At 33.8% G+C, this 17,748-nt stretch overlaps 1 protein-coding gene across 1 annotated transcript in view; it reads right to left on the bottom strand.

Moving 5' to 3' along the window:
• The window catches only part of LOC144381744 (transmembrane protein 135-like), a 76,907-nt gene extending 67,129 nt beyond the window's left edge, over nt 1-9,778 (bottom strand). The window contains exon 1 of the mRNA XM_078071686.1: nt 9,384-9,778. Coding sequence (XP_077927812.1) covers nt 9,384-9,403 — 20 coding nt within the window. The 5' untranslated portion in view covers nt 9,404-9,778. The remainder of the gene's footprint in view (nt 1-9,383) is intronic.
• Nucleotides 9,779-17,748: the final 7,970 nt, after the last annotated feature.

Below are 17,748 nucleotides of genomic sequence, written 5' to 3' on the forward strand. Positions count from 1 at the left end.
TACTATAGATCTTCTATTGTATACAGTAGAGTGGTGTTTGGGTTAAGAATGAAAAATAAATTTAATTCAAAGGAGTTTATAATTTCAGACTTCATTTAAAAGACTCCTATTAAAAGACTTTCCTTTTTTTTTTTTTTTTTAAGATTTTATTTATTTGACAGAGAGAGACACAGCGAGAGAGGGAACACAAGCAGGGGGAGTGGGAGAGAGAGAAGCAGGCTTCCCGCGGAGCAGGGAGCCCGATGTGGGACTCGATCCCAGGACCCCGGGATCATGACCTGAGCCGAAGGCAGACGCTTAACGACTGAGCCACCCAGGTGCCCCTAAAAGACTTTCCTTTAAGGGAAAGGAAGCTTACATGGAGACAGTAGTTGGCCTACACCTCAGGGTAGCAAGCAGGTCTGCAAGCCAATTTTTGTAATGGACACCTGAAATATTAACGCATTACATTAGAAAGTGGAAAAGCCCTTCCCAGTTGTCTTAGTTCAAGCTAGTATAACAAAATACTAGACACTGGATGGCTTACAAACAACGGAAATCTGTTTCTCACGGCTCTTGGGGCTGGGAAGTCCAAGGCCATGGGTGCCAGCCTACTCAGTGCCTGGTGCAGCCCACCTCCTCATGGACAGAGGCTTCTCCCTGTAACCTCCTATGGCAGAGGAGAGCACGGGCGCTCTCCTCAGCCCCTTTTATACAAGAAGATGATATACCAGCAAATTCTGGGAAAATATTGGCTTTTAACTACACGGAAGATACACAAAAATGAATGTAGATTCTTCCAATACAAATGGCCACTCTAGCAACATAACTTAGGCCTCCTCTTAACCTACTGCTTCTAGCAATTGTTTCCTCTTCCTTATTCCTCCCCTTCTCAATCATTCCCACCTCTACAGGCAAGAGATGAAATAGTCAACTGTGTGAAAACAGGGTCAAGTGCACGGTAGCTGTTTGAAAAATGACAAAAAAAGTGCTGCAGACACTTTCAGGAATCACCTATGGCTTTATTCTGTTGAGTTATGATAGAATATGATGCAATATGATGCCCAGAGAGATTTGGAACGTGGAGTGAAAAGGATACCCTATTTGGCTCCATTCTTTTTTTTTAAGTTTTTATTTTAATTCCAGTTAGTTAACATACAGTGTTGCATTACTTTTAGGTGTATGTGTAGTGATTCAACAATTCCATACATCACCGGGTGCTCATCACAACAAGTTGCACTCCTTAATCCCCATAACCTTGGTTGGTTCCATTCTTTAGATTTTTTTTAAACCAATTTCCAATGGATGGACTAGCAACTAGTTAAGAGTAAGGCTGGCAACAGAAAGACACAGCCAAATCTTGCTGCTCTGGGAATCTGGGGCCAATACACTTCCTTCCTCCTCACTCTCCTCCCTACCCACCTACCCCAACCCCCACAGCGCCCATCTACCCTATACTTCCAAGACCCCTTCTTCTCTAGCCCCACTTACTGTGCTGCCCCAACACCCCTCCAGTCAGATGGCATCAGAGTAGGGAATAGGGAGGAGAAGAAAGAAAAAGGAAGACAAGTAAAAGGAAAGCCCCAGGTTAAACCATAATCCCACTCTTTTGGCTCTTAAATTTGCGGTATTAGCCTGTTTTTGTTTGTTTGTTTGTTTTAAGATTATTTATTTCGGGGTGGGAGGGAGAGAATCTTTAGCAGACTCCTCACAGAGCACGAGCCCAATGCGGGGCTCTATCTCACGACCCTGAAATCATGACCTGAGCCAAAACCAAGAGTCGGATGCTTAACCACCTGAGCCACCCAGGCGCCACTGTTTCATTTTGCTTTTAACCACTCTCTTCCTGAGAGGTCTAATTCTGTTCTTCTATCCCCTCATTTCCCGTCTCCTATGCTCTGAGCTCTTGCTCTGACAGGGGACGCTGTGGAATAGCTCAAGAACTGGGTAATTTCCAATCCTTTTGCTTTAGCTCTAACATATTGGAAATAAATATATTTTCCCAAAAATATATTATCATAAATATTATTTGTTTCTATAGTACTACTGGCACTATACTCCAAGTACATTTTATGGATTCATTTATAGGTTAATTTTAAAGGATTAGCTTGGAAACTTAAATATCATTTAAAAAATATTTTCTTGGGGATATCTGTTCTAAATTCTCATAACTATAGGGATACTTTTATGGATGAAAAATTTAAAAAGAAACCAAAGAAATAATTTACCAAAGCCACAGAATTAGTAAGTGGTAAGAGCCAAAACCTAAAGAGAGGTCTGTTCGAACGTGAGGCACTGAAGACTATACAATTTCCATTATACCATGGAACCTCCAAAAACACATCTATGTTTTTCATTAAGTAAATGAAAATTCTGAAAAGCTAAAAATTTTACTCGATCATTAGATATTTTAAACTCAGTATCATTTATTCAAACATTTACCAGGTACTCTTTTACTCAAACCATCTCCAGCAATAATCACCAATGCTAATAAACTATGACTGACATCATCAGGGAAAAAAAAAATGTATCTACATTATTTCAAGAATTCACCACTAATGTTAGAACTTTATCATATTATTTCTCTTACTTATGAATATTTGATTTGCTGAGACTTCTGTTAAGGTAACAGATTCTTACACCCAAGAGTGATTTTTTGTTGCTCAAAACAGAAATGCTTTATTAAAATCTTCTGTGAATTGTCATTTCCAAAACAAAAACATTTTCATTTCTCCTAAATACTTAAGAAGAATTATTTATAAGAATTATTCTTCTGTTAATAAAATAAATACAAGTGTAGAACTTGGAACAAATGACTTCTTATGCATGACATAGCTATTAACTACTATTAAATTCTAGCTACATTGTATCTTACAGATTCAATAAAAAATAAATACAACTATATAGTGCCAACTTGATTTAGGTGAAAAGTGCTAACATAAGTTAAAATTGTTTTAGTAAAAAAAAAAAGATAAGCATAATTATGGTTTATCCTTTATTGTAACTGCAAACTGCCATCTTGATTCACAGAGGCTCCAACATCCAGTGGAACCTGAGAACTACTAGAACAAGCCTACTGGCATGTTAACAGTGTAAACTCTTCACTGACTTAGTAACATGTCATCACTTCTTGAACTTCGACATCAATAAAAATAAATAAAATATTTACATTTAGAAAACCACCCAAAAATGCATTTTTATTCTTGAAAATAAAACTGCAAAGACAACTGACCACTTCTAATGTGATTGTGTGCCACGAAGTCTGTAAGAAGTTGCATTTTAAGTTGATAGTATTTCTCCAAACAATATTTCTCTTTGCTTTCTACTAAAAAACAACAAACATTTATATTAGATATAAAATGTTTGAGCAATTTCTTTATTGAGGCACAGTATTTCAAAGGCTGATAGGCAAAAAGTGAAAACAGATTTGCCACAACTTCCATCCATAGATGGAGGATATTCACCACATGGGCAGACTAATTCTCTACCTCCCCCCAAAAGAAAGTCAGATTACAGTCATTTGACTTGATAATAAGCTCTGCATTGTCAGACACAGTGATTTACAAAATTTTGAACCTATGTTTTCTCACCTTTTCAACTTGCTTTGAGGAAAGCAACAGTCCTGAGGATCTCTACCTTTATCTTTGCATAGGACAGATTTTGCATTCTTGGTAAGCTCCCTAGTTAGTTGCCATTTATGAAAGTACCTCAGTTCACCTGCATATATCTTCTGAGGAATGTTGGTTTCCCAAGCCCATGTCAATTTTTATCAACAAGTTAATTAACTTGTAATTAATACCTTTTAAGAATGACAATGAATTTAGGAAGCCAAAGACCTAAGATTTTTCTATTTACTACCTCTTCTATATTTATCAATCCTCTTCCACTTAAACAGTATGTTCAAGGCTTTTAAAAGGAACTTCAATTTCCTCATAATTATCTAACATGATCTCTATCAGACAAATAGGTTTAACAATCTAGCTATCTCTGTTGACATTCTGGACTGCATTTTAGACCATTTCTCTTCTCTTTCCTATTTCCCCAACTTGTTAATCTCTCCTGCTTGTGCAACCTTCTTTTACTCACTTAAACTTTCCCATAGTCTAGTCTCTCTTGCCTAAAAAAAAATAAACTAAGAAGGAATCCAAAAGAAAACCTTACTCCTATAACAACTTGCCCTTTCTCCGCTCAAACTTTGAGTTTATTATACTCATTCCGCTTCCTCAGCTCACACCTTTTTTGCATTTATTAAAAAAAATTTTCCTAACTTTCCTCAAAAAATAATTGACAAAATTAATTGTATATATTTAAAGTGAACATCATGTCACATTTCTCAATCTACTATCCCAATTCAGCAACAAAAATTTCTCTAGCTGGTTACCACTGACAACCAGGTTGCTAGAGCAAATGAACATTTTTAGCCCTTACCTTAATGAATATATTTACAGCATTAACACTAAAGATAATGCCCTCATTCTTGAAATCCTCCATTTTAATTAACTTTCTTTCCTAGTTTACAGACAATAATCACTACTCATAACTCTACTTCTGCTAAAGTAATAATCACTGAGCAAGGTGCTCACCTGTATTAGCTCAGTGTTTTTTCACACTGCTGGTAGTTCAAAGCAGCTTTTTAAATAAAACAAATTAGAATAAAAAATATCCAAGTGTATTCCATGTAGTAAGGTTAAGTATTATTCTGGAAAATTTATGTGTGTGTGTGTGTAGTTCTTATTTTGGGTCATATTCAAAAAAGTTTGAAAGACACTGTGCTAATTTAATCACCAGAAGCCAACCTATGAGGTCCATATAATAATTTATACTTTTTAATAAAGAAAAAACTAAGCGTACAGAAGTTGTATAATTTGTCTGTACTCAACCAATTGGTGTGACAATCAAGCATAGCCTCTATTTATGTCCTAATCTCCAAATACCCAAGTGATATACATTTATATCTCTTAATGTGAGTGTCTTAAATGCACTTCAATCTCAGTAATTGCAAAACCTGTACTCAATTTCCATACATTTTCTAATTTGCTAATTTGCTAATTTCCAGTGTTTTTCTCTTCTTCATCCAAGCATCAATACTCATATCTCATATAGATCCACTCTTTACTATGTTTATTATTTATTATTACCATAATAACCTTCAGTCACGCCCCCACCATTTTCTTCCAGGATAACTGCAACAGTATCCTCCCATTAACTGCCATTATGCCCCCTACAAGCCCCCAATTCACTCTCTGCTTTGCTGGAAGAAATCTCTTCAAAATACAAACCTCATTAGGGCAAACTCTCCTAATCCTGAAGTAAAACTTTTAAAGTTCAAATGCTATATATAATTTTCTAGACTGGATTTCTGTGTAGTTTTAGGCAGTACTTTAAAAAATAGAACCTAATTGATATTTAAAGGGCTTTTGTTAAAATCAATAATTGTCGAAAGACCCAGATCAAAAGTTCTTTACTTGCTGTTAAAGTCACTTCAAAGATACTAGGTTCCGTTTACATTAGGAGATTCAAGGACAATCACAAATGTCTTTCACTCAAAAATGCAGCCAGCCAATGAATAGTGTCATTTCATTTTCTTAAAAACAAAATACATCCATTATCTTGAGACTAATGAAACAGTTTATTATTTGTACCTTCACAGAGACTTGACCAGAATTCATCCATGGCAGGCATCAATACTATTTCTAAATAATGTTTTAAACACAACAACAATCAACTTTAATTTGCACTAGATTCTAAATAAAAATACGTTTTTCAATGTTTATAGCAGATTAAGTTATGTCTCCTGTGAATCAGTCATACACAGTCCATAGATTATCTGCTATGACAACAAGTCTGAGCCTTTCAATCTACATGTTTAAACAAACTGTTGGATTTGTTGCTGCCTTTGCAAAGGCAGGTGGAAAGAATTTCTAGCTAGGTACTCACCAGGATGGGATCAAAGCTGTCATGATATGCTTTATGATACTATTTTAAATTAAATTATTAAAGAAAAGTGAAACTGAATTATTTCACTTTTCTAAACTATGTGTTCTCCATACACAGATACCTAATGTTGAAATAAAACCAATAAATAAATTGTTTAAAAGTATAGCATGTTTCATTGTTTTTTGTTAGCAGGATTATGTGTATTAGTTTTGGCATGCTGTTTGTGTTGTTGTTGATTCTCTCCTTTGCTTTTCAGTTAAAAAAATGAAAGAGCTAATGGTTCAAAAGAGACTCATTTCTTCTCTCCACATGACTGTTGGAAAGATCCTAATAAAGCCTGAATCAACAACTATAATAAATCCTTGACTTAAAAAAAAAAAAAAAAAGTTGCTTTACCCATAAGTATACATTTAGAAGTTAAAAAAAAAATGTGCTTTAAAGGTATGCATGAGAAGAAATATTCTACCAAATTTTCAACTATGATTTCTGCTTCATAGTGACAGACATGCTCTAAGACGAAGTTATGACAACAACATACAAAATAATAACATGATTGAACAATGGAAGCAGAATCATTATGAAGAATGCCCACTGGGGGGTTGTACAGAAAAACTTCTTTCAAAATATCTTCAAAATATTGTACCCCAGTTCTTAACAGAATCCACAGCATATGTTGGTATCAACAGACACCTGGATGGATGGATGGCCAGCTGGCTAAGAACTAGAACTCTCTTCACGTTCCTCAACCCAAGCCTCTGAAGTTTTCTTAGAATTCTATCTGAATGTAAGCCTTATTTCTGATGTATAGATTGAAAATCAAGATCACTGTGTATGAGAAAATGCATGTGAAAAGAAAACTGTACCTATTAAAAAATAACAAAAGAACTACTCAAAAGTAAGATGTTTTCATTACACATTTTAATAGCCATGATTTTAATACTAAGAACACTGCATTACTTTTTAAGTAAATTCATACTATAACCATCACATCCTATATGTCACTTTTAGAAAATACTTATAGAACTACTTCCTCAAGTTCCTACTCTAAATAAATAAAATTGGCACATTTCCTCTCTATTGAAAGGGGGTCTCATTTCCCTTTTTCCCACTTATAGGTTAGGATAAAAACACAAGCTTATTAATTTCTAACATAAAATGATTCCCTTATCCTCTCTTCTCAAAGGAAATTAGTATAAATGGAAACCTAGGGACAATATCATTTGATATTTACCTATTTTAAGCAATTAGAATTAAAATTGTTAATAAATGGAAAAAATATGACCTCAAATATCTGTATATTAAACTGAGTTTTAAGAATAAAATATTTTAATGCAATTAGACTCGCTAACTGCTATGTACAATGTTGTTTGTTCATTCCAAACACAGGCCAGAGTTCAGACAAACATGTAACATTGTTTTGTTTGATTGTAGTACTTTATAAATGGTTTTATTTTACCATTTGCCAAACCTCTTTTGTTGAGTTATTCAAACTAACTTCTGCCAAGAACACTAGGAATTTGGTGATAGTGCTTCTTTTAGGAGAAAACAAGCCCTTTCCTCAGAAAACTGAAAATGTTTATCTTGGCACTAAAACCTTGTATTGAGCCTTCTGGAAAGTATTTTAAAATGTTGTTTTTAAACTAGACTTTGTGACTGAAACAGGAAAAGGCTTCATAGCTCTACACCAAAATACATATTTATAGGGCTGATTTTCTTTCTACACCAAAAATACTACGTTGATGGCAGCAGTTTTCAAAGTATGATTTCTGAGGACCAAGCTAAAACTTGGGCATTATCACGATATTCAACATACAATTTGTTTTTTAAACCTCAAAAACTGACGACTAAGAAATGCTAACTCTTGATCAAATACACTGTCTTTAAGTGTCAGACTGGAAGGACTGTTGCATTTAACTATCTGCTTTTGGGAATTTTCACAAAAAGAAAATTTACTTGGTATTGTATTTTCCTCTTGTACATGTCAACAGAAGATAGGTTTCTAAGTTTTTCTCTTTTTTATATTTTCCCCACTAGGTAAGCTTTACCTTCAGACTAGATAGACATAAAGATCAACCATGTGAACTTTTTACATATTGTCCTAATAATGTATCTGAATACAATATACAATTTTTGGAAATTGATGAAATGATATAGTCATTGTCCCTAACTCCTATACCTGACCCATAAATTGTTAAAATATAAGAAAGAGACCATACGGTAGACACCCCTAAATTGTTAAAATATAAGAAAGAGACCATATGGTAGCTCAAACAATTTCACAAAGACCCCCAGAGAGCTGCAATGATTTTTCAGTCATTAATAACTGACAAAAAATATTATGCACCCATTACCAATCCTTTACAAATCAAGTTCTCCCTACCTTGAAATCTGATCCATTTTTCCCTTCTAATGGCCTGGCTGTCCCTTTACAAGAATAACAGCAGCAGCATCACTTTAAATGTGCATGTAAAATTTTGGATAAAGTCATAGTAAGTTAAAATCCTATCATTGTGCTTATCAAATATTTATTAGGATGTTCTGGCAGGAAATTGTTTTAAAATTCTGGTATGGTTGAATTGTCTGATTTAGGTAAAAAGAAAAAAATTAAGATATCTATCAAATATATCTTATTAAAATCTGTAACTGCTTTGGTCAATCAAGTACAAATTTTAATTTTAAAAGGTTGGTCCTTCCTATTGTGATTGAATTCTGCCTATATCCAGAAAAATCAAGAAAAGTCTATTCAAATTAGCGTAATAAGACTGAAATAAATGGGAATTACTGGTATCACTGACAATAAAGGTTAGGAAAGAATGGACTCTTCCCAATCCAAAATCCTCTTCCTGTACTGCTATGGCTATAGAACGATGGTATCCTTTTCATTGGCCTTGAAATCTTGAGCCATCCTAACACTGCTCCACAGGCCCCACAGTTTCAATGTCAATGAGAAATACAACTCTGACATTATGGACTAATTTAATATTTTAAAGACAATTATTAATGTGCTAGGTTACCTTGGCAGAAGATTTAGATTAAGCCCTACCATCACTTTCTTCTTATTTAAATTTATTTAAATTTCTTATTTAAATTTAAAATGTTGACTTAAATTGATTTAAAATGTTGGAGAGTGGAGAATATCTAAAATCAGGTCCACAAAAAACAAAAACTCACTTATCAGTATTTAAGATTATTAATTTATATATTCAGCTTTCCAAGATGAACCTGTAAGGAGAATATGAAAAACAAACAAACAAACAAAACAAATCTTTTTTCCCTCTCTTCTATCCACTAAGAAGCAGTGATTTATCTCTAACAATCCTAGAGGAAGGAAACAAAAACAAAACAAAACCTCGTGCTACTTGTGAGAAATAATTATTTAGGGAACAACATTAGTTACATGGCTGATTTAAAAAACACAAAGGAACCCTATTTTTTCTATTAAAATAAATAGGTATAACAGGACATACCTGAAAAAGAACATGTACATGGCAGCTGTGATGCAGAACAAAAGGACCTACAACAAGGAGAAAATATATTACTTGCAAAAGAACACTGACATCATTTGTGTATCTTTCTTTTTCTAAATTTTAATTCCAGTATAGTTACCATACAGTGTTATATTAGTTTCAAGAGTACAAGATAATGATTCACCAATTCCATACATCGTGGGGTACTTATCAGGACAAGTGTACTCTTTAATCCACATCCCCCCACGCACCTCCCCTCTGGTAACCATCAGTTTGTTTTCTATAGTTAAGAGTCTGTTTCTTGGTTTGTCTCTCCTCTCTTTTTTTTTCCCTTTACTTGTTTTGTTTCTTAAATCCCACATGTGAGTGAAATCATATGGTATTTGTCTTTCTCTGACTTATTTCACTTAGCATTATACTCTCTAGCTCCACCCATGTTGTTGCATCATTGTGTCTTATAAAAGCAAAATACCCACTATTAAATCTTGTGCCTGATTTAAAGATGTGAAAACTAGTCATACACGTGTCATATTCTCTACCTTTCATATAAACCATATTAAGGCAATAATGAGTCTGTACACACACATATAAATAAAATTACATACATTTTACATTACGTAGTATAAAATATGTATATATATTACTATATGTATATATGTATACAGATTAGGTAGAAGGGTAACATGGTTCAAAAAGGATCAATTTTTTAAATAATCTAAAAATGCCTGAAAAAGCAAGTAACTTAAGAACAAAGACAATGGCTCTTATATAATGAAGTCAGCAAAAAAATCATAAGCATATTAACTGTTATACCAAGATGACCAGATTTTTTTCAAACCTAAAATACAGTTCAGTTGTCAACCAATTCTAATCAATAAGAAAAACTCCTAAAAATATAATCATCCTTTGTGGGATATGGACTAGCTATAAAAAAATCCTCTAAAAACAGGAACAGGCATCCGAATATAGTAAACCTAACTTTAAAAGCTCCCCTCAAACATATCACACTAAATACAACAAAATAAAATGTATATGGAGGGGTGCCTAGGTGGCTCAGTCAGTTAAGCATCTGACTTGATTTTGGCTCAGGTCATGATCTCAGTGTTGCGAGATCAAGCCCCACGTCCAGCTCCACACTGGGTATGGAGCCCACCTAACATTCTCCCTCTCCCTCTGCCCCTTCCCCGCTACTCTCCTAAAAAAAAAAAAAAAAAAAAAAAAGGTATATATGGAAAGAATCCAGAATCCAAGTCCTGACCAAAAGCTTAGTTGTGCCAACAAAGTGGATCTCCATAAGTTGTTTTAAATCACTGAAAAACAAGTTGTAAAATGTGTTCTTATGTTAACAACAGTGTAAACTAAACATGACTGTCAATGGCCTCACATCATAGACAAATGACAAATGGACAATCTTTAACTGTAAATGGCTGACCACAAAGTGCACCAAAAATGAATATTGTGCAAAACAGTGTTTTGTTACTTCCAACACAAATAATTTCTAGTCAACTTAAGGGAAGTCTAATAGTTTTGCTATTACAAATTAAGTTTGACAAGTTTGCCACCTTGGCTTAAGATAAGCACTATAAACATAACCTGAATGGCTTAGAAATCTATAAACCTACAAACCAAAAGAAAGTATCAATTACTACAAAACAAATATTTTTATTACTTATTATACAGAAAAATATAAAATCTTTTTCTATATGTAAAGTATATAAAATTTTTTCTAATAAGCACACACACACAATCTTCTGTCCTCCTCGCTCCTTCCTTTCCTCTCTCCTTTCCATTACCTTTAAAAATACCCTATCAATGATGTGTAAGGTTCATATCACTGCTTTTGACAACATAACTTAAAGCATATGGAATAATTTTCAATTATTGATTAACCAATTAAAAATTAGAGTCCAATTGAGTTTATTTACTGGTTATAATTTGCCAGCCAATGACCCAGATCACGAACCTCAATTTGTATTTCCCTATCATTTTATCCCTTTGGGCAAAGCCATCCTTCCTAGATGTTCAATGTTTCATTCCTTCCCTGACCTAGTCATTTTCCCCTTTGCAGACCTATTCACAAACCTCTCTAGAAGTGTCCCACAAATCTTTCCCACACCCTCTAACTTCTCTAAGGAAAATTTCCTTAGTCTCTTTCCCTCAAAATGTTGCTATGCTCTAACCTAATATGCTAAACCTATCGATACTCATGTTAAACTAACATTTATCTCTGCAAATAATACATCTGAAACTGGGAAAAAGTACAATGTTTAAGATCTCAATCTTTAGAGTATGGCAGATCTGGGTTTGAATCTAGTTGTATGTGACTTTCAAAGCCTTACTTAATTTCCTAAGCCTTAGATCCCTTGTCTGTAAAGTGAGAATTTCATCTCACTTTGAACTGCTGGGAAGATTCAATGAGACGATAATTGTTAGAGGTGTTCAGCAAACTGTTTTAACTTTGTTTTGTTACTTATAGAAGTGATCTAGATACGAAAAACGTCACCTAGACACCTAAGTCTGGAAAGTTTCTATTAAACAGACAGACCTTTCAAAATCTCTCAAATTCAAGAGATGAAAATCTGTACAAATGGGGTGGGGGGGAGGAGAATCTAAAGGATATTAATGTATAACTGATCATTTCATTTAACAGGTATTTACTGAATGCCTATTATGTGCTGGGCACTGTTCGAGAACTTACAACAGTACACAAAATGCACAAACTCCTTGCCCTAAAGAAAGCTATCTTTTAGTTAGGTAAAAGAAGATATTAAAGGAAAAGATAGTGGTTGCAGTTTTGGAGAAAAACAAAGCAGGATAAGGAAATAAATGCAGGAGAATAGGGGTTGTTGTTTTATACAAAGTAGTCAAGGATGCAGAGACTTGGTACAGACATTGAGGAAATGAGAGATAAGTGAGGGGACTATATCAACAGAACCATGGGAAGGTTCTGATTCTTATTATGAAAGGTATTCAGTATTGTGTTAAAGATGGTAAAGAAAGGATTGAAATTTGAGTGACTTAGTGTTTCAAATTTTTTTTAATTGTGCTAATTTACTATACATCTTGACTTTCAAAAAAATGTTTTTTCAAATAAATGTAAATCTGTAGGTAAATAAAGAAGAGTATTTTCTCTGTGTTTCAAATTACAAAATTTTAAAGCTAAAAAGAATTTAGGTCCACCTAAGTTTCACTTTTGGTTTCATTAATGTTCTCTATCGTTTTTCTGTTTTCTATTTCATTGATTTCAACTTGATCTTTATTAGTTCCTTTTTCTGTTTGCTTTGGATTTCATTTGCTTTTGTTTTCCTATTTTTTTAAAGACAAAAATTTAGGCCATTGATCTAGATTTTTTTTTTAAATATAGGTATATAATGCTATTAATATCTTCCTAAGATCTGCTGTACCTGTATCCTGATAATTTTGATAAGTTCGTTATTCATTTTTATTCATTCAAAATACTTTCAAATTTTGCTTTTGCTTACCTCTGTGATACATGACTTACTTAGAAGTATGTTTAGTTTCCAAATATTTGGGGATTTTAAGTGACCTTTCTGTTGTTACTGACTTCTTATTTGATTCCATTATGGTCAGAAAATACTTTATATGAGTTGATTATTTCTAAATTTATCAGGACTTATTTTGTGTCCCAAAACATATCAGAATATGTTCCATATATTTGGTAAATATCCATGTGTATTTTTTTTTTTTTTTTATGTAACCTCTACACTCAACATGGGGCTCAAACTCACAATGCTAAGATCAAGAGTTGCATGCTCCTCAGACTGAGCCAGCCAGGCAACCCCCCACCCCAATGTGCATTTTATTTTTTTAAGATTTTATTTATTTATTTGAGAGAGCACAAAAGTGAGAGAGATTACAGAGGAAGAGGGAGAAGCAGACTCCCTGCCGAGCAGAGCCAGATGTGGGATCATGACCTGAGCCGAAGGCAGACACTTAACCGACTGAGCCACACAAGCGCCCCCCAATGCGCATTTTAAAAGAATGTGCCTTCTACTGTTGCTGAGAGAGATATCTATCGATTAGGTTGTTCAAATCTTCTGTATCCCTAATTGTCTACTTGTTCAATCAATTATTGAGAAAAGTTATCAAAATGTCCTGCTATAATTGTGGAGTTGTCTCCACAATCTCTCCTTGCAGTTCTATCAGTTTTTCCTTGGTGTATTCTGAAGCTCTGTTTTTAGGAACATAAATATTTAGAATTATGTCCACTTTATCATGATGAAATTACCTTATCTCTGATAATATCCCTTGTTCTGAAATCTATTTTGTCTGTAACTCCAGATTTCTTTTGATACTATTAGTTGTCCATTCTTTTACTTTTAACTGATTGGGTCTTTATATTAGAAGTTCATGTGTGTAGGCATTCTTGTTGTTTCTTGTTTTACATGCTATCTGAAAACCTCCATCTCTTCATTGGCATTGAGTGTTCATATTTAACATGACTACTGGTAAGTTCAAAATTAAATCTATCATCTTGGTATTTATTTTTCTATTGTTTCTCATTTGTGTTCTTTTTCTGCCTTTTCTGGATTAACTATTTTTTATGATTCCATTTTCTCTCCTTTGTTGGCTTATTTTAGTGTTTGCTTTAGGGTTTATAGTATAGATTTTTAAATTGATAGTCTCCATTCAAGGGATATTATACTACTTAATATATAATATGGAACTTTACAATAGGATACTTTCATTCCTCCTCTTCTGCCCTTTGTGCTATTATTGTCATCTATCATACTTTAACCTATATTACAAAATGACTACATTTTAATATTTTTTCTTTAAAAACATAGATCTAAAATAATTTCCTTTATTTTTAAAGACTTTTGCAGGGTGTAGATTTCTAGGTTGATGGATTTTATTTCAGTAGTTAGCTCAACAAATGTCACTCCAATATCTTCGTACAATTTGATTATGATGTGCCTTGGAGTAGTCTTCTTCTTGTTTCTTCTACTATGGTTTCATTAAATTTCTTGGACCTGTGGGTTTACAATTTTCACCAAATTTGAAAAATTTTTCAGTCATAATTACATTAATTTTTTTCTTTCCCCCTTTTCTTCTTTAGGAACTCAAATTAATATACAGTAGGTCCCCTGAAGTTGTCCCACAACTAATGTTCTGTTTACTTTGTAAAAAAAAAAAAATCTCTTTACTCTCTCTGTTTTATTTTGGGTTGCTTCTATTATTATGTCTTCAAGTTCACCAATATTTTCTTCTGCAATGTGTGTCATTAATGCCATTCAGTAGATTTTCCATCTTACACTGTGTAATTATCATCTCTAGAAGTTTGATTTAGATTTTTTCCCTATTTTCCATATCTCTAACTTTTTGAAACTATGGAATTCAGTTATAATAACTCTTTTTAATGTCCTTGCCTACTAACTCTAACAGCTTTGTCAGTTTGGGTTTGGTATTGACATATTTATTGTCTCATTATGGGTCAAATTTTCTTGTTTCTTGCTGCATGCCTGGTAATTTTGATTGGCTATCAGACATTCTGAATTTTACCTTGGTGAGTGCTCAATATTTCTGTATTCTCATAGATCTTGAGCTTTGTTCAGGGACACAGTTATTTGGAAACAGTTTGATCACTTAAGGACTTGCTCTTAAGATATTTTAGGAGGGAGCAGAGTAGTGCTCAATTTAGAGCCAATTACTCCCCATTAACTGAGATAAGACCCTTATGTGTACTTTACCCAAAGCCACATGAATCTTGAGATTTTTCCAGTCTGGCTAGTAGAAACAAGACACTATTCCTGCTGCTATCTGAAAGGCAAGCACTCAAGTAAGGACCTCAAATCCTTTCAGGTTGTTCTTTCCTTGATCTGGGGCATTTCCCGCAGGTACTTGTCCTAATCATTAGGCAAGCAGCTAAGCACTTTTCTCTCTAGTCTTCTGTTCTATGAACTCTATCCAGCATTGTCTTCTCTCACTCTCCACTCTGTTTCTTCAACTCAGAAAGTCCTTGACCTTGTCTGAATGCCTCCTCTTTGATCCAAGCCTTGAAACTCCCGCAAGCGGGAAGCTAGCATACTCTACTCGTAGGGTTCATTTCATTTGTTTCCCTGCTCTCAGGGACCTCTCTGCCCTTTGGTGTCTTATAACCAAGACCTTGAAACCACTGTTTCATCTGTTGCACAGGGTTTGACTGTTACAGCTGTAGGAGTAAGGATTACTGTGATCAACCGGTAACTGTTACTACATCAAGGACAGAAGCAGAGTGTAGTTAAATTTAAATTATTTACAATTATATAACATTAAAATTTAGTTCCTCACTCACACTAGTCCTATTTCACGTAACCAACAGCCACATGTAGTTGTGGATACTATAACAGAAGAGATACAGAAAAGATCTATAATTGCAAAAAATTCTATTAGCACTATCTGGCTAATGAGTGGTATTTCCACTGTGCATTGTGGTGTTATGTAGCACGTAAAATATTCTAACTTTGGCTGTAGATATCTGCATACATCTATTTTTATACTTTATGCTTTTATGTGTAAATTGACACAAAACTTATAATCATACCACTTAATTTACTCATTTGTAGAAACAATACAATACCATCTATTACATATATTGTAAGGATTAAATAAGATAACATACATAAAGCCTAAAAGAATTACTAGTACATCAAAGATGCTCAATAAATAGTAACTCTGACAACAAATACTTTCTCTGTAATTCTCTTCCATTTCACAACCATTACACAACATACTTAAAAAGGATAATTTTCCAATTGCTTTTTTTACTTTAATTTTAACATTTTTTATTTTATTTTATTTATTTTATTTTTTTAAAGATTTTATTTAATTATTTGACAGAGAGAGACACAGCGAGAGAGGGAATACAAGCAGGGGGAATGGGAGAGGGAGAAGCAGGCTTCCCGCGGAGCAGGGAGCCCGATGCGGGGCTCGATCCCAGGACCCTGGGATCATGACCTGAGCCGAAGGCAGACGCTTAACGACTGAGCCACCCAGGCGCCCTAATTTTAACATTTTTTAACTCAAAAAGTAATATAGGGCATGCTACAACATGGATGAACCTCAAAAATATTATTTAACTGAAAGAAGCTAGTTATAAATGACCACATGTTGTATGATACCATTTATATGAATTCCAGAAGAGACAAATCTATTTACAGAAAGTAGAGTAATGGATGTCTAGAGCTAGGGAAGTGAGGTGTGATAGCAACTGTTTGCTAATGGTACAAAGTTTCTTCTGAGGATGATGAAAAGTTTCTAAAATTAGATTGTATGGATAGATGCAGAACTCTATAAATACACTAAAACTCACATAATTAACTTTCAACTGGCAAATTTTACAGCATGTAAATTACATGTCAAAAACTATTCAAGCTGATTTTTACAAAGTAATGCATATACACAATAAAAACAAAACTGCAAACTGAATAACAAAAATACAGTGAAAAGAAAGTCCCCTCCTATTCCAGGTCTCTGATATCCTGTCTGTGCACACATTTGTATATATATACCTAATAAAGGCATTGTTTTATACTTTCCTTTCTAATTTTACACACACACACACACACACACACACCCCATATGGAAATGCTGACATTTTTAAAAACAGTATATGAATAGATATTTAGAGTGGGTGGAGCCAGAAAATACTGAATACCAAAGTATATTTTGCAAACATGTGCACTTATATCTCTTGAGATAAATTCTTAGACCTGAATTCACTGCATTTAGGGCTAGGTGCATTTTTAATTTTGATTTATTCCCATCATCCACATATGAAAGCACTTATTTCCTTACACTACCTATTTTCCCATACCCAGTTTGTGTTGTATCAAACTATTTATTCTTGCCAATCTGGATGCATGAAAGAAGCGATAGCTCATATTATAGTTGCATTTTTCTTGTAAGTGAAACTGAGCCTCCCAGATTTATAAACATTTTTGTTTGTTTTTAGGTCATTTGGTTTAACTCTTTTTCATATCCTTTGCTTATTTTTGGATTGTTGATCTGTTAGAAACCATTTATATTTTTTGAAACTGCATATACTTACATGAAAACATAGAATTTATTTCATTATTATCGATTTGCACCAAGAATATGAATAACCGGTTAAATAAAAGTAATCATGGAAAGGAAATCTCATAATGTCCAATGCCAAAAGAACATTTTAAGCCAAGACTATACACAAAGTATAACAAATAATGTAAAAGTAAAGTTCATTCAGCTGAAAAGTAGTTTCTTCCAGAATGCCTTTTTAGGAAGTGATAGATTCACAATACACCATTTCCTGCTATCGAGCTTTACAAAACTTGCAGAAAAAAAAATTGTACTATTACTCTTTTCACTATGTCATGTGGAATTATAT

Source organism: Halichoerus grypus, chromosome 5 (assembly GCF_964656455.1).
Source record: "Halichoerus grypus chromosome 5, mHalGry1.hap1.1, whole genome shotgun sequence".
In the NCBI taxonomy this organism is placed as follows: domain Eukaryota; kingdom Metazoa; phylum Chordata; class Mammalia; order Carnivora; family Phocidae; genus Halichoerus; species Halichoerus grypus.